General features: G+C 40.7%; 2 protein-coding genes across 2 annotated transcripts in view; both read right to left on the bottom strand.

Annotated features, from left to right (window-relative positions):
* Positions 1-853: 853 nt before the first annotated feature.
* LOC119309375 lies at positions 854-7,710 on the bottom strand. Its single transcript, XM_037585391.1, has 15 exons — positions 7,463-7,710; positions 6,193-6,283; positions 6,027-6,102; positions 5,831-5,915; positions 4,901-4,970; positions 4,546-4,615; positions 3,860-3,905; positions 3,724-3,775; positions 3,526-3,594; positions 3,007-3,212; positions 2,810-2,881; positions 2,100-2,169; positions 1,945-2,025; positions 1,548-1,627; positions 854-1,402 (listed from the first exon to the last, which is right to left on the bottom strand). Exons 1-15 carry the CDS (start codon positions 7,648-7,650, stop codon positions 1,291-1,293), a joined length of 1,368 nt encoding a protein of 455 aa, XP_037441288.1. The 5' UTR covers positions 7,651-7,710; the 3' UTR covers positions 854-1,290.
* Positions 7,711-8,037: 327 nt separating this feature from the next.
* Positions 8,038-17,725, bottom strand: part of LOC119309374 (transcription initiation factor TFIID subunit 2-like) — a 17,343-nt gene continuing 7,655 nt past the window's right edge. The window contains exons 7-25 of the mRNA XM_037585390.1: positions 17,373-17,457; positions 17,188-17,279; positions 15,859-15,984; positions 15,735-15,788; positions 15,321-15,377; positions 14,789-14,886; positions 14,372-14,707; positions 14,209-14,296; positions 13,162-13,287; positions 13,039-13,095; positions 12,493-12,572; positions 12,331-12,373; positions 11,706-11,792; positions 11,514-11,603; positions 10,537-10,595; positions 10,357-10,447; positions 10,093-10,258; positions 9,841-10,024; positions 8,038-9,384 (exon numbers count right to left, since the gene is read on the bottom strand). Coding sequence (XP_037441287.1) covers positions 8,358-9,384; positions 9,841-10,024; positions 10,093-10,258; positions 10,357-10,447; positions 10,537-10,595; positions 11,514-11,603; positions 11,706-11,792; positions 12,331-12,373; positions 12,493-12,572; positions 13,039-13,095; positions 13,162-13,287; positions 14,209-14,296; positions 14,372-14,707; positions 14,789-14,886; positions 15,321-15,377; positions 15,735-15,788; positions 15,859-15,984; positions 17,188-17,279; positions 17,373-17,457 — 2,946 coding nt within the window. The 3' untranslated portion in view covers positions 8,038-8,357. The remainder of the gene's footprint in view (positions 9,385-9,840; positions 10,025-10,092; positions 10,259-10,356; positions 10,448-10,536; positions 10,596-11,513; positions 11,604-11,705; positions 11,793-12,330; positions 12,374-12,492; positions 12,573-13,038; positions 13,096-13,161; positions 13,288-14,208; positions 14,297-14,371; positions 14,708-14,788; positions 14,887-15,320; positions 15,378-15,734; positions 15,789-15,858; positions 15,985-17,187; positions 17,280-17,372; positions 17,458-17,725) is intronic.

The following is a 17,725-nucleotide window of genomic DNA, read 5'->3' as shown; positions in this document are numbered from 1 at the left end:
TAGGGACCGACCGCAAGACCAGACCCACTTCCTTTATTTCACGGCTAACCACTTGTCCTTAACCTTGCAAGTACAAGTCAGCCATCCAGTCCAGATAAACAAAGACGAGCCAAGACACGTGCTGGGTTGGATCTCGAGTCCAGATGCGGCTTGGCTTGGCTTGGCTTGGCTTGCCGCCACCTTGTGGCGCCACATGCATCACCATCATCATCACACAAAGAAAGAGGCAGCACAAAAGCAGGTCTACACAAGCAACGACCAGAGGCGACCTGGACCTGGAAAGAAAGCAACGGCGCGGACAAGGAACGCACCAACGCAGCGCGACCCGTCCTTCCGTCACGCGGGGCAATGCACCTAGCAAAGCAAAGCCCCACCCCAAGCACAAGACATGCCGAATCATTTCATGGCAACCTGACGGGAGGGAGGGATGAGAGGTCGACCGCGGCCACAAATGTTGACTTGCGCGCCCGTTCTCGTACTGCAAAGCTCGTCTTTCCGGCGAGCACGAGCAGGAGGGAGAAAGGCCCGCGCATGATGAGGCCGACGTGCGCGCACGAGCAGTGGGCTCTCATCATTTGACAGGATGGACCAGGGACCAAAGCTTTCCGCCGCGCGCCAAAACCTGGGGTGAGAAACAGGGGGGCACATTATTGCCTCATCTATCCATCCATATATGTGCACCAAGGTACGTACGTACTTCCTCCGTAAACTAATATAAGAGTGTTTAGAATACTAAAATAGTGATCTAAACACTCTTATATTAGTTTACAGAGGGAGTACTAGGCAGCAAATGCTTGTTCACAAGGAAGATGGGTAACTAACTACTCCAGAAACAGCTGATAACAGGGAGTAGTACACTGGAAAGAGCGGCCACTTTGCTGCAAACAGCTGATAAACTCGTCAGAACTGATGGAGGCGAGATTTATAATTTGGACTCCAGAAACAACAGTTCAAACAACCTGAGGTGAACCCCTGTCAGCTGTTAGGAAGTTAATAACCACCCTTCCTGAAAAACTGTCCAGGTGCAGCCTTTGCCAGGAAATTCAGTGGTTCAAGTGGTTATTCGTGCTGGCACCTATATATGGGTGAGAGCGAATCAACCGCTCGCGCTTTCTTTCTGTAATACTGTCGCTCAAGAAGAGGGATTGCGCACGCGGTACGGTACGGCTCTTGATTTTCATGTCCTCCATTCTGAGCCTGAATAGTTTGTCTTCCTATGCTGGCAATCAGTGTGTTGCTGTTGACACCAGAAGTTGATGTTCTAATCCTAGGGTCAAGACATGTCAACTTCTAGACGATGTCACTTAACGGATCGTCTGAATTCACTGCATCACTAACGGATAACTTGCTCCGAATAGGCACTCGACAAATCGGGCATGATTGGCACTTGTCAGAGCAAGGTCTGCAAGAACAACAAAAAAGAGAAGGTTGGACATTTGCAGACAAATAAGAACGCGCATATCTCAGTATGTAGCTCCAGAGCTTGAAAGTAATAACCTGTGAACGTACAGAGCACGGGCATATTAGTTAATGAAAAGGAATCTTACTCGCATAGAACATGATGGCGGCATGGAAGCAGAACAATGCAGATGTCCCTCTCAAAGCAAATTCGACATAAGATCCGTTCCTGTATTTATGGAAAATTATCAGAAGTATTATTAGCTCACAGAAAGTGTTCTGGTCAAAATTAATCAGAATTGTGTATTGCATCTTAGGTTTTACGGTGGTTCTTTCATGACGACTTGACAAGATCTAGTCTATCCCAGTTATATTGCAATGCGATCCAACTTTTAAATTAGCTGAACATTCTAAAATGCAATAACACCCTAATTTAGTTGTTGCAGACTTGCAGCACACCAGCAAATCTGAGAAGACCCTGGTACACATTCATAAGCTGTACTTATTGATCCTTTTTCTTAAAGAAAAACAGGGAAGCAAGCATACATTCTTTAGCCTCTCACACTGCTGTTGGCTAAGCATTGCCATTTTGCTTTGCTCTCCCAATGCTAACTGAAGTCTTTGTATCTGAAAGTATACATGACTAATTAGCTCCATGCAAAAAAATAAGCTAGTGCAGAGAATATAAATAAATAAATAACCTCTTTGACAAGAACTTTTTTCGGCATCTCTTTTACCATCTCAGGGGGATAACTGCAAAATGTATTATACCTGCAAAGGTGCAGACAAATAACAAGACCAATTAATGGAAGACTTCAACTGTCCTGGAAGTATTTATAATGGTTCTAAAGTGATTAGCTATCTTGTTATCTAAATACACATGATTCAAGATACACATGCATAGGTGATCTTTTTTAGTTCATGATGAAAGAGCAGACAGTTGAATTAAATTTATTTATCTCTGAATGGTTCCCAATTGAACTGTATTGAAACAAGAAATCACTCTTCTAGTTGATTAGTTTGCCCATATTTCAGATAATGTAACATTAGATGGCATCCCCCATATTCGACTATGGGCTCAACGTGGTAAGTTCTTTTAGATAGTGATTATCTTGTCTTCTCCTCTCCTCCCTCAACAAGACACAGACCCACATCTTTCCTCCTGATGCACTTCTGCAGCGCACTACTACATGTCCCCCGGTCCGGCAGTCCCCCTACCCAAAAAGGGTGAAACACAACAACAATAAGAAAAATGATATGCTGCCATTCTGTTTTAAGAGGCAGTGACCTCCATATAGGCAGTACTTACTTGAATATTTATGTTTTCTAGCTTCACAATAAATAACACTGGCAACCTATAAATCCAAATATTTACATCATCCACAACTAGATAGAATTATGTGGTGAATACCCAATGTTATTTGTATAGCATAAATGTGCTTGTTCCTCTTTGCTATCTTCGTCAATAGACCATGTAATGAGCCTGAACAGCAGTGGAAATTAACCAGATGAGAATCCAATCAAAACTCCTGTGATAAATATACAGCTTTTAATGTACAGAAGGAGGGACTGAGGTAATGAAGTGAGAAAACTGAGAGCATTTAGAACCTTGAACCATATTGTACCATCTTAAACAACTCATCAATCTTTGATGAGACAGAAATATATCCTTCACTAACAATTCCATCTTGTAATTTCATAACAAGCCTTTCAAAGAATCTCCAAACGGCAAACAGTACAGCAACCACTTGGAGCAAAAGTATAGGTGAGAAAATAACTCGAACTGGGATAAACCGTGCATAAGATGGAGTACCCTGCAAAGAATATAGACAGACAGAATGTACTTACACTAGCAGTTGAACAATATTTCAATATAGAGTTAATACTCATATTGGCCTTCACAGATACTAGGTGACTACAAGCTTAACACAAAAACTGAATGAGCAGCTCACAAACGGTACCACAATCAATGTGCAGGACAGAATACATAGGATGTTGGCAGTCAGCTCACAGATTTCATATGCCGTATCACATTGAACAGAAGTTGAAAGCACAGCAACGTGGTAAAATAATGCTACCAATCAATTTTGAAGGGAAAAACATTTGGAAAAATGGAACTGAGCAGACCTCTAAGCGCACACATAGGAGAACTTGAGAGATTACGATAGGAATTATCAGTACAGGGCCACCAATATCCTGCACATCACATGGTTTGTCTACATCAGGATCCCTTTTGGAGAATAATGAAATATTGTCGTTTCAGTTGCACACTCTGTTCCTGCATGATGAATTTATTGCTATACCAAGGATTGGCTGTATACCGACCATTGGATTGGACCACCTTATGCAGACAAGAAAAGCAAAGCACTGGGAAATCCTGTAAAATTTGTCATCAAGTAATTAGTGAGGACTGCTCCATGGAATTATACTGTAATTTAAAATGACGGGATATCTTTGTTACCCAAAGTTAATGAATAAATCCCACCACCCCAGAGTAACTGCATCACCTGTGGCAAATAATATAACTTAGCCGATTCAAATGTTAGGGCCGCTTTGATTCAAAAGATTTTTGGAGTAGAACCCTTAGGAATTTTTCCTACGTTGGCCTTTTGATTCGTAGGATTGAATCCTATAGAACTTTTTCCTAAGGAAACATTTGTACTCCCTCTGTAAAGAAATATAAGAGCGTTTAGATTACTATTTTAGTAATGTAAACACTCTTATATTTTCTTATGGAGGAAGTACTACATTCCACGGGAAATCTAGCATCCACTCCAACTTCTCGGAAAAAATCCTTTGTGTTTCCTGTGATGCAATCAAAAAAACTCAAATCCTGTAGGGTTCAAATGGACATGCCATTCCAATCCTGTGTTTTTCCTATTATTGCGTTTCTACAATCCTGCGAATCAAAGAGGCCCACTACAGTATTCTGACCTATGGCTAAGTGCTTCATCTTCTTAACATGTTTGACTATGGATGCTACCAATCTATCACTTGTAAACTAGTTATCCTCAAAAAATTACTGTGCAAATTCAGCAGAAAAGTACCTAAGCTAGATACATTGATGTAATCTAGTAGAAAGAGGGGGACATATATAATGTCAAACAGCACAACTAGACCACACTTAATAGTATTTGTATAGCTTACCGCATAGCTTGAGAAGCATGAGTGAAGTAGCTGCTAGTAGAAACACCATGGAAATTGCAACCCAGAAGTGCTAAGGAAATATGAAGCTGTTAGTAATGGTTAAGGTTAAGAGTTCACAGAATATCAACATTGATATCTAGTGTTCTTAAAATACATTGTGGTACACGTATATAAGTATGTCTAGAATTAGCGCACATATCACTTTGTTGGACAAAGCAACATTTATTCAAAAATTGCGGTTTGCGGAAATGATTTCTACTGAAATAAAAAGGCTTATAGTTTAGTTGATTCGGTTAAGCCAACACAGGCCAAAAGTTACAGAACAGCAGGTGCAATGTGTACTCTGGATTCTTACAGGAAGCCTATCCCATATCTCCTCATCAGTGATTGTTTCCCCATGTCCAGGCATTAGAGCACCAAACATCCTAATGAGAATCGGAAAAGATAGGAAGCACAACAAAACAACTAGAAATGCTAGCTAAAGTATTCTTTACAACATAGTTCTGAAATGGAGAATTGGTCACTCGAAGACGTCCAGTCATGTGTTCACATTACAATGTGCAAATAGCATCCCATAAGAGGTATTCAGAAACCCAGCAGGCAGAAACAAGTATATAAGTGAAAATCATCGATTACTAAGTTATTATCATGTGCTTATTAATTCAATAAGATTATATTCACTGTTCAGCAGTTTCTACAATGTGAGACATTGAGTGAGATGACATCGTACAGGTTGGATTATTACTGACAAAAATGTATTGTGCAACAGAGGTCCATCAGTTTGCATCATAGTAACATCTTATCATGGTTACTTGGCTAGGCAGTAGGAACATTGAATTGAAACCATCGCAAGTTTAAAAATACAATTGTAGTACAGAATGTTATCCAAAATATTATTTGTAATGCATGAAACTGAAGTTCATAAACCTGCAAAATGTTAATTGTCATTGATTGGCAGTTGTAGAGCTTAACTGGATATCATGCTGGGGGCAATCAATAGTGTATTAACTTAGTACGTGAAGATTTAATGCATGCCTTGATTAGGTACCTAATCGGATTTTGTTGGTACATATTAATGAGATTTTGATTTGCAAGGAGGGGGCCCACCCTGGCCCCAAGCTAAGCCAATGTTGATTGGACATAGAGGTGTTTAAAATCTTAGAACATTGAGTAACTCGGATAAAATTGGAAACACCAACTTTTCGATGGATTCTAGTAAATTTCCAACAGTGATACATACAATACAAGTACAATTACAGTTTTGCCTTGAAGAATTGTCAGTTACCTGAAATTGTCAACTAACGTAATAATTTCCAAGGCCAGGAGTGGAAGGAAAACAAGCTTTAAATCTAGAAAAGGTTCACCCTGGCCTGCAGATGACAGATAACACACTCAGCTGGCAAGTGAAAATACAGAGACAAACAAAAACGAATGTGTTTTTTGGATAAATTCACAATAAGCTTTGGATTCACCATTAATACCTTCAAGGTAGATACAGAGAAGAAGTTCAAAAGCAACTAGCAAGGGTGTGGCAACAATGGAATGGCATGGAATCCGCTGTAAAGTTGAATAGTCTAATTTACTTGCTGCCAGACATTTCAACTTCAGAATGGAAGAACGAATTTGGAGCAAAGCTAACGGACACACCTGGTAATTTTGAAGCAACGAAGGAGCAGGCAATGAGAATCTATACCGAACAACGGCAGCATGGAATAACCACAGAGGAATGAAAAGCACCCTGCAGATTTGTTGAGCATTTTGAAAGTTGCAACATGCAGAGGGTTACCCTAAGTTCATCACCAGACAAAGTACAGCTTGGTATAATTTAATGAAGACGAAGGCAAGTTGTTCAGCTTTTCTTATCAGAAAAATAGCTGGAACCCGATTTATCTGACCAGTTGCCTCCCAATTCCCGTCCGATGGCTGCACTTTTTTTTTGATCTTTCGATGGCTGTACTGAGTAATGTGCAATGAACACTTACATACATGCCAGCGATAACCATGCAGCACAATACTAGAACTCGAGGCCAACAGCACATCATGAGGAGAGGAAAAAATAATGAAAGATGGACAGTAAGCACATGGTCTTAGCTGGTACTCAATTGGACAAAAGAATATACCAAATCACCAATATGACACTCTCTTGGGTCTGATCAACGCCTAGTCTTGTCGTGGCAATCAGCTGTGGACGCAACCTCATCCTCGCAGAGAAAGGGCTTATCCTTGGTGTTAATGCTCACTGCATGCTGGATATGGAAGACCAGCAAAACGCTGCCGTCTTGAACGGGGTCAGGCCTGAGGCTGCCATGTTGTTCGATAAAATCAGTGCGGAAGTGCGTCCGTGAGTATTGCACGGGTCCGGGCATGGTTCAAGTTGGAGCTTGGCACTTAGGAGGTGGCGCGTGTGGCATTGGAATCACCAATTTGTAGACCTTATAACACTGTTTCCTATCTATCAATGCATTGCGAAGAAAAAGCTTTTTGCGCTTTCTGGAAAAAAGATCCCCAATAAGACAGCTAGGCCGTTGCCCCGTACAAATTTTCTACAGGGATGTTCTCAAATCACCAATACCAATACATCATTTCCCAAACCGTTTGAGACCCGAATCTGCATGCTCAATTGGATTGCAGCTTTCCCTTCCATCTATAAAGTGCCAGCTACTGTATTTCCTACTGTCGTCCTCCTCAGCTATAAATTCTAAACAAAGCATCGGGAGAGAAAAAAAAACACCAGCATGCTCAATCTAACTACCTCAGGGGTGCTATAACTGCACAAGATTCAGAGTGCACAACACAAAGTGACGCACGGTTTCAGGTGCCCGCCCAAACTCTCGCCGAGAGCTGTTGTGGACTGGCAGAAGGTGTGGTCATAGCTAGGGTATGGGGTTGGGGCCTTGGGGGTGGTCAGCTAACTTACCACCAGGAGCGGGAGAAGAGAACGCCGTCGAGCTTGAGGGCGAGGAGGGTGGTGAAGCAGAGCAGCAGCGCGTGCGCCGCCGCCTCCCGCGCCGCCCTCCGCACCCGCCTCCACGTCCCCGGCGCGCCTCTGCTCGCCCGCGCGGCGGCGGAGGCGGCGCCGCCTGATGCTGCTGCTCCATGTGCCATCGTGCGGCGGCGGGGTTCGTTCAGGAGCTCTTTTGTTCGTGATCTGCGTGCGTGCGAGTGGAACGCCAGAGCGACGCGGGGGCCCCGGCCCGTTGGCTCTTGCTGCTCGTGCGCTTGCCAGCTTTGGACTCATCGCACGGTCTGGAAAACCGCATTTCCCGGATAAGGCCATCGCTTTTATTTCCCTTTCTTGGCTAGAACCCGTGTTGTTTCCTCGCCGTTTGGTTGCTTGTCTGGATTCAGTTTGCTATTTCGAGAAGGATTTGCTTGCCGGGACCTTGCCGGAGGCAAGGGCCAGAGTACTAGAGATAAAAATGGACCGAAAGTGTCAAACAAAGCAACGTTATTAAATAAAAAAAATGACAAACTATTGCAATGCAGGCAAAATTATCAGCATACAAGTGAAAAAGCCTTCGTCAGAACTGAACTGAACTGCACCATCCAGGATCGAAAGACCTGGAGGTATCACAGAATGGGGCGCTATCCTTCGCCCTAAGTTGCCCACCCCTACAGCTGCATCTGAATTACTCCCAGAAATTACTGGGGCACTTGTTGTTTTACAAGATACATTAGCCATTCACAAAAAAAATCTGGCTGCTCATCGTACAATCTACCGCTCGCCTGTTTCTTTTCTACTGTACAGCAATTCAATCCTCGCAAATAGTGGCGTGAGGACCATCTAGGTACGATCTCTCCTCCAAGCCCGCTCAGCCTATCTTCTTCAAGGGCTTGAATTTGATCTTTATTTTCTTGGTCGGCGGTGGCGTCCGTGCCGTGTCTACTGCAGCATCCTTGCTCGAAACCTGGGGCTCGGCGCTTTGCTCTGGAGCCGGTGGCGTTGCTGCCACAGTTCCTTGCGAGTCTGAGGGTTTCACTACTATATCTTGCTGAGAAGTAGCTCTGTCACCTTCCTTCTGCTTTCGGGCCAACTCTTTCTCCATCTTTTTCTTCTCTTTCTTAAGGCGCTTCTTCGCCAGGTACTCGGGGTCATCTTTCTTGTCTCGTTTTTCATCTCGGTTGCGCTTCTTATCTTTCTTGTCTTTTCTCTTCTTCTCTTTAGAGTGCAGCCCATTGACGGATTCTGGAGCTTGGGTTCCAACATAGCTGGTGGATACTCCTTCAAGCTGACTACCAGGCTTATCCACATCTTCCCTCACATTGAGGACAGGAGAGAACTCATCCTTGGGAACCGCATCTAGCCTTGAATCAGCAGCATATATCCTTGAATCGGCTGTACACTGTAGTTCCTTGGAGATTTCATACGTGTCCATTACTTTGGCGTTGCTCACGCTTGCGGACATCCTTGATTCACGGTCATGACATGAGTTCTGCTCCTCAATATTATGATTACTTGTGGTCGGTGGCTCATTTGGCGCTCCAACCATAGGGGCATCCACCGACATAGAACTACAAGGACCCGCTTCGTTTTCATTTCTTCCACCATGTGAATGATCTTGGTGATCAGCACCATCTGCTTTACTGGATGATGCACTACGCCTAACCCTAATTTTGACAACATTCCTTCTCTCACTGCAGTTAGATATGTTATCAGCATCTTTGGAAGGTCCAGTGGCAGGTAAGACCTCACGGACACTAGGAGTGCTAGTGGAAGGTTCTTGAGGCCTTGATAGTTGAGGAACCGAGGAATCAGCTTTAGTATGCTGATCAACTGATACCTCCTGGACCAGTGGAGAGGGAGCAACAAACTTTGGAACTCCATACAGTGTTGGAGACCTGAAATAGGAGATATGTGAGTATAAGGGCACCCTATACAGCAAAACATATTTTATGTTGGAAGGAATGCTCAATGACTACAGATTTGTCCTTAATAATACACTAATGAAACATTGTGTCATCTTTCTTTAAATGACCATATATATTGACCAAAATTTCAGCTGGCTGTATCATGAAATAAAAATGGAAAAGTAGGTACCAATTAGTGTTGATCATGCATTACCTTTTTTTAGCAGAATCATGCATTACTTAGCATAATAATAACTAAGGATGCTAATTGGCACAACTCAGCAATACGCCAAATAGCTTTCCAGTTCAACAAACATGTTGAGTACACTTGATTAATTTGTATCCCATTTCAGGAAAGCCAACATATATGCAAAGGTTGCATCTAGCAATATAACAATTAAACGTGAGAGAATGTATCAACCTACACGTGAAGTAACAATTACTAACCTTCCAGCAGCAATTTGCAAAATGCAGAACACATTATGGCGAAGAAGAACATTGTTGTATGCTTTTTTGCTACTGAGCAGGTGAAGGAGACCAAAGAGTGTTGGCAATTTTATCTGATCAGTAACGTTAGATTCAATATTTGCTTGACATATGCGCAAGACATGAACAGCCAACTTTGTCGCACCTGCAATAACTCAATGTCAAGAAATCAAGTTAAACAAAAAGAAGCCTAAAGTACTCTACCAATCTAACCTCGCAAAGATCTTTCTTCATCTGTATATTTCAAGAACAACAAGAGAGCTGCATCTAGCCCCTTATGGTGAAGCTCGAGATCAAGAAGAACCCTGCTGGCTTCTATTCGGACTTTCCATGGTTTATCCATGCTACGGAAAGGGGCAATCAATTCACAAATACGATCCTGCAGTAACAAAAATTTGCACCATATGATTCAGTTATGCAGGAAGAGCACCGACAATAAGACAAGACAGCGAGGACTATTATTGGGATCGTTCTTACAAGGCAAATGGAAGATGATACCCTCTCCGCTATACGTGCAAGAGCTCGAATGCAGCTGACAGTCAAAACCCCATTGTAACCAGGCATAAAGCTGCATGAAATTTTCAGGCCAGTTAGTACAAATCACCTTGATAGGAGGACAGGTAAATGAAAAAATAGTACTAGGACAATTCCACGAACTTGTCAAATTGCAGGAGTCGGTCAATACGCTTCAGAAGAGAGGATAGGAGACCTATGCCCTGAAAAGGAAATCAAATGCCGTTCACCAATATCAGTGGCCTCTCTTAAGGTTTTCTCTAAAGAACAATTGACAATATCTCAAAAGAACGCCCAAGAATATAAACCAAAGGGATGTTAGCCCTATGTAATTTAGGGGCAAATGGATCAACCTACTGACCGATCTCGCCCAATTGGTGGCTCACTTTTTATTCATGGCTCAGGCATTAGGGGCAAAGCAAAAGGATTTAGGATGGACCAATGTATCAGCCCAACCCAGTCCACTTGCATCCTTAATTTCAATGTTGGCAGAATAATATATGTACAAGTTGAAACAACAGGTGCACATTGGGCCAGGGCTGGATTCACTATATCATCATGTCATTTAAAATAAAGAGCAAACCTCCAACATAAATTTACACTAAAATTGGATTAGCAAATAAGATGGAAAAAATTAACTGGACAAATAGAATTGTAGCAGGTACATCACCATGGCATGACCATAAATATGGTCTGACAGGCATGACCATAAATATGGTCTGACAGGAAAAAGCATAATTAGCTCAGCTATACAGAGTGCCCACACTTCCTTAACTGGTAAAAAAAATTCTCATCTAGCAAGTATTCCTTAGGAGTTAGGACTGGAATATCACCAAAGAACTAGCCATGGACAGGGGTGCATGGAAGCTAGCTATCCATGTGCCACACAACCATGAGTTGGTTGCGAGATCTTATGGGTTTCAGCTCTAGCCTACCCCAACTTGTTTGGGACTAAAGGCTTTGTTGTTGTTGTTGTTGTTGTAGCAAGTACTCCTAACAATTTGAGCACAACAGATCATAAGCCTGATCATGCAGCCACTGAACAGCTAACCATCCACAACAGGTATCTAAAAGACAAATACATGGCATACTGTATGTAGTCAATGTGCATCCATACAAACCTGCTGGCCAAATTCTACTTCGCCTATTGCTTGGACCATTGCAGCTAGCCAGTAGACATCAGAGTATACATTCCCGTTGTTATCATTATACTGAAAATGGGCCAGGACAAAGGTAAGTGCAGATGATTAGAATTGTTGTTACATCAACATGTAAGCATAGGGCTATATGTTATTCGTAGATAAAATGCAAACCTTTAGAAGCTGAAGAATAAATTCAATAGCTTGTCTTGGGCTGCTCTTATCTGATGATCTAACAAGAGCTACTGCATGAGGAATTGCCTAATCGAAGGAGCACAAAGAACAAGATCAGTGCAATAACAATGGCTTGATTAAAGATGACCATGATCATTGATTTACTAACTTGATCAACAGCCATCAAATTGAAATGATGTCAGCAACATTCGTATGGATAAAGCAATGAGATTAGAAATCCCCCCACCCTACTTTCTTTCTATTTCATATTTTAGTTGAAATTTCATGATCCAAAAGTCCTTGGAACACTGACTCAATTGAGTTTTTTCTGTAGTACTCAATATTGACAGTTAAGCCTGCAGAATATCCTATGGGGGCATGGTTGCCTCCACAATCAAGAACATACGAATTTTCTTTTCTAGTGACCCAAGAGGAAGTATATCTTGCTATTCTGGTTATTCTCATGAATGACTGTAAGCCCAACTCTTCCAATATTGTCAAAAAATATTGAAACTGCATTTAACAAACTACAGATGAATGTATGAGAAATCTTGGTAATGATGCTATACAATGGATTTTGTTGACATGGTTAATCACAAATACAATTCCTACCTCGGTGCATTACCTCAAGAACAAAGTATTCTGGAATATCATGGAAGTCGTTTGGCCTATCAGTAAAATAAAATAATGTTTATTACACGTTTAGAACACGAAGCAAACATAGCCATGGATACATGATAGTCTGTGAGTAAAAACAACAGGTTTATTGAGGAATGCAGATCCTGACCTGGGTAATCCAATATCTGTATCAAACCGGCGGCTTTTATAGAATTTAACCAGATGAAGCAGCCCAGCTAAATCTGTGTCCTAAATGAAGAGAAAAAACAATTCAGGTAAGCAGCAAAACAAACAGTGTAGAAAGTGTCACCAAAGCATGATCCCTTGAAAAATTTATAACTTATCAAAATCTTCTTATGTTTTGACCGTGCAGTGTAAACAAATGAAAATGCCGGCATAAGCTATTAAAAGGGAATTTAAAGATCTAGCCACCTCAAAAGCATACTGCACACATGGCAAAAGTAAATATATAACTTGCTACCGATTCAAGATTTATTTTCATCGTTTGATTTTTCCACCCTATCTTACGCATCCGCATCCACCAGCAGCTATACGAATGCTACATTTGACATTTCACAGAATGGATCTTTTGAAGTAAAACTCCTGAGGATAAAAAACGCCTTTCCAACCCTTTCACCACAAATGTATTAACTCAATAAAGTACATCCTATAAATTATAAATAGTTGCACGCAGGTGGAACTTAAAGAAGTGTACCTCTGATGCAGTTACTGCTAATGCATATGCCGCTTCAACTCTAACTCTCCAAAAGGCCTGTTGTGTTACCAATCAGTACGAAGTGACATTGGAATTAAGGTCTCAAGAAGCATAATGAAATACCTTTGTATCATTTAGGAAATTATTGAGGGCATTAATCACAGCAAAAGAGAGCTGGGGTAATTTCTCCAGAACAGCTATTGCCTGTGACTGGGAAATGACATCTTTGTCCTTCTCCAATTGATTGATCTGCCAAAATGTCTCAAAACTTGAAAGAGTGAAAAATAGAAGAAAAAATGTATGCATATATCCTAATGGCATCATGTTTGGTTAATTATTAATTTGCATTCTTCCTGAAGCTTAGACTGAAGCTTAGACTACAGGCAAAAAGTCATTTCAATAAGCACCATATACAGAAGTCAGACAAATATGAAAGTAATGTTGAAGCTAATTAACTTATCAAGATTCCCTGCTCCACAATGTAGAAGCAACTATACCAACACTCTTATAGACACTTGTCCAATTGTCTTACAGACATCAAGGAAAATTACATTATTTAAAATGCATATGGATATTTTATACATTTATCTGAAGACCAACAAGGAAGCAGAGACCATTTGTACGTATGCAAAAAAAAATTGAAAGACGCAGCATAAATCTGATCAAGCTCAGGCAATATTGTGGTGCCTAAGGCAGAAGGGAATCAGAACCTCAAGGCAAAAACTGCACTAGTCCAGATTCAATAATCACCTTCTGAACGTACAAAGGATACTTGCCTTTCTGTAGCTTAATCCTCACAACCGAGTATTAGAAGTTTAACACAATTATCAAAATGACAATGTAAAATAAAATGACGATCATAGTTAAAAAAGGCGCGCCTAAGCGAGCGCTTAAGTGCGCCTAGGCTCTAGGCGTTGGCAAAATGCATTGCGCATAACTACGCTTAATCTGTGCATAACTGCGCATAAGCATGCGCTTTGGTCAGTAAAGCGCAAGGCGGTGGCAAAACGCACAATTAACGCCTAGCGCTTTTTTGAACTATGATGACGATAGATCTAGATAAATAGGGAAGACTCCAGCAGTTAAACAAGAAAAAATTACTAATTTCCTTTATACAAACTATGCAGCATTAAATTGAAGTCAACATTAAGTTTATCTGGTGATACGCACCCACATCTGAATAGGCTGGTGAAAATGGATTTCAGCAAGGTATTCCATTTCTGGGTCCACTCTGATCCATAGTAAAGGGGAATCCATGCTGCAGTACACAGATTTGAAATAAGTTTCAAGTAAACTGCAGGACAAAGAAAGAAGTGGATTAGTCAAAATAGACCTTGTGCGGTTCTCTTGAGTTGAAGCATCTACGTTGTCATCAGAACCATCAGGCTTGGAGCCCTTTTTGGTTTTCTGAAACCGCTTTGCTGCTAGTTTGGAATGGCACTGTAATTCCATCACCTGCAACGCTTCACCAGCCATTGGCAGAATCGGATGATCATACACTCCATCAGTTTCATGAACACGTACACTCATCATTCCTGGCCATCCAGTTGCACCTTCTTGAATATCACCATTCACGTGACTATCAGAAACTGGATCAGGTTTTGCTGTACAACCCCGTGAAACAGCTAATTCGACCAAATTTCTCCTTTTATTATAGGAGATTCCCAATCTTGCAAGCAGAAGGAATGCGTAAGCATGTGGAGGTAACAAAAAGATACTGGGTAAATCCAAACAAGGAATGCTCTTTTACCTCATAATTGGACATCCACAAGATTCAATCCACCGTGGAAAGAATTCTTTGAGGAATGGACGTTCAAGATTGCCAATCTTATTCGCGAGGTGCCTAAACTGAATAAATGAACATAATCTAATAAATTCAATTGTGTGCATACTACAAAGTTGAGGTTATGCTGCTAAATGCATGTGTGTGTCTTTTTGTTGATGTGCCATGATGGATGAGTTTCATAAGATAGCTACTGCAACAGCATGCAGAAATGAACAAAGAGGGCCCACCGGACTAACATAGAAGTGCTAACATATCGTGAAACTACAGTAATCAGCATGCTACAGTGCTTAGTTTAACATACGAGAAGTTATGGCCCACAATGGAGTGTAACTAGAACATCAGCACAAACATTAGTAGAATATCATGCACCAATCCTAATATATTGAATGTACACATTCCAGGCTAAAAAAGGCATATTCAGATATGCCAGGAGAAGTTCCAAACTAAAGATCACGAGCATAAAGCCGATAAACAACTGGTTAGATGAGAGGTATACCTCTTTCGTACTAAGTGTCCTCGAGGCACGAGTTGAAGCAACTATCATCTGCAGAATCTGGAATAGGAAACGACAACCACATCATTATAAGTGACAATGCTCATAGCAGTCAATCAAGAGGATCTATAAGCATTAAGTACACAAAGACAACAGTAGTTAGATGATAAAAAGAATGTTCGTTCACAACAAACATTTCCTTTTCTTTTGCAGAAAGTATAAATATCCAACAATTCAGCAAGTGTTGTTCATTAATAGTCATGTAATCAAATGACTATCAATCTGTATCCTAGAGATGCTGAGGTATGCAAGTACTTTCAGAAGTAACATCAATTGCTTAAGCAAAACTGCTTCACTGATGTAGACAGCAAATTGTCAAAAATACAAACACCAGAATAGCGATATGCACATAGCAACCTTTCGAAAAGAGTCTGGTCCCATCTGTTTCTCCAATGTTTGAAGAACAGCCACCTGTTTAAAATACGAATGTGAGAGAATGATGCATAAAGCTAGTTGTATAGTTCACAAAAACAAAACTTACTGCCTTCAATGAACGAATTTTCCCATATGAGCCAAGTGTTTGAGTTCCATACAGATCAGTTGAAGCATCAGGAGACGCCAAAGCAGTTGCACCACTGACATCGAACTGGCATACGGTGCAATTGGCCTATTACAAGTACACAGAAGGATTTCAATAAATAACAAACAAGAATCTTGTGAGTCAGATCAAGATAGAATGCATTGTGTCGAGAATAGTTGGAGCATCAAAGCCAGAAAGTCATATTTAATCCCTTTGGCAGATTTATTTAATCATTTGGGTTTATCCCTTCAAAGCAGACGGACAAGATAATCCCAGAAGGTGGGGCAACAAGAACGCTTGGAAGTTAGGACCGCTCAAGTTGGACTTTCTACGCCATATCAAGGTGAATGAATATAAAATAACAGGCAATTGAATCAAGTGAGGAAGTGGTGGGATAACGATAAAATGGCTACAAAGAAATAACAAGCGGCTTCATCAGATAAACATTCTTGAAGGTGCTCCAATTAATTAGGAACATTTTGTCTGAACATTGTGACACACTTATTTTACATTTACAAGATAACATGTTATTTGCATTTCTACTCCTATTTTACAATTTACAAGATAAGAGTATGGCCTGAGATGCATGTGGTGTAGAATGAAATACCTGAAAATACACAAGGTACATCATGTGAAATTGCAAGTGCAGGTACTACGTTGTGTTTGGCTTTGAGGTGGCTTATGATAATCTCGTTTGGCTAACCAGTTTTCACCTACTTTATTGTTTCACTAACCATTTTTTTCTGTTTCCACGCTATTTTCCCACGGCAGATAATAAAAATAGTTCAGAACAGCACAGTTTAGCAACTGCAAACTCAGCCATAGTACAAACCTATCCCAAGGACAAGAGTCAAATTCCTATTGTTATCTACCATAGACTGTTCTAACAGCAAGATCAACTAGAATAGCAATCATTCATTTACAAATTAGCACTAGAAGGTAATGCACAACAGCAAGAACTGTATATAAATAATTCTGACAACAATAAAAACAACATTGTGCCAGTGTACTAATTTCGGAACACTGTAGCATGATGAACTAAGATACAGATGCGTTTTAGCATTAATTAACTCCAGCTTTCCTTTAGAAAGAAATATTACCAGCAAAGACCATTCAAGCATGAACAACTTTCAGGATACTGACTGGACTTTATATTTCAATATGATAAACTAGTTAATTAATCTAGAGAATCCTGGTTCAGACTTCAAAATGGGTAGCATATGTATGATTAACAATTCCATGGTAAAAAAGAAGCTCAATAGAAGTATTTTTGTAGGTAAGACAACAAACCTTGAAACGCCTATAGCGTGCCTCATTATTCCCAAGGTAACGCTTGATAAAAAGGTCAGTAAGAAAACCAGCCAAACCATCCAGTAGCCATTCTGCTCCAACAGAGTATTATATCATCAATACTTCAGCAAATTTTACCTACGTAAGTAGTAGCACATATGAATTAGCGGGTATAGATGAATTACCATCATTTGGCTCTTCCGCACTTGTGTATATGCCAAACCACTGCCTTGCAAGAGCATATGCTAGTTTGATTCTTGTGCCAATAATCTGAACCATTTTATATGTTAGATACAGCAGTAGTAGCTATTATATCTCAACTAGGTAAGCTGAGAATCTGCTAACAAAATTTTAATTCAAATATCAAAGCAGAGCAAAACCTAAACAAGTGAACCTCAGGCTATTCTTAACAATGGATCTGTCAACTATCACCAGCATGCATGTTTATTAAAGCATTATACACCAATCATACCCGAATCTGGCAGAACTATTGCGCATACAACTAAGAAGACATATTTCTTACTTCTAAAGTTTCGAG

Source organism: Triticum dicoccoides, chromosome 5B (assembly GCF_002162155.2).
Source record: "Triticum dicoccoides isolate Atlit2015 ecotype Zavitan chromosome 5B, WEW_v2.0, whole genome shotgun sequence".
Classification (NCBI taxonomy): domain Eukaryota; kingdom Viridiplantae; phylum Streptophyta; class Magnoliopsida; order Poales; family Poaceae; genus Triticum; species Triticum dicoccoides.
This window is presented reverse-complemented; position numbering and strand designations above follow the sequence as displayed.

Bases quoted from the DNA above. Each gene is read 5' to 3' on its own strand.
- LOC119309375 (XM_037585391.1), bottom strand. From the start codon at position 7,650: ATGGCACATGGAGCAGCAGCATCAGGCGGCGCCGCCTCCGCCGCCGCG. The intron at 4,971-5,830 runs GTAACTGACAAT...GATTCTCATTAG, and splicing joins ACGTTAGTTGACAATTTCAG to GATGTTTGGTGCTCTAATGC. The intron at 3,776-3,859 runs GTAACAAAGATA...CAAATTTTACAG, and splicing joins GATTTATTCATTAACTTTGG to GATTTCCCAGTGCTTTGCTT.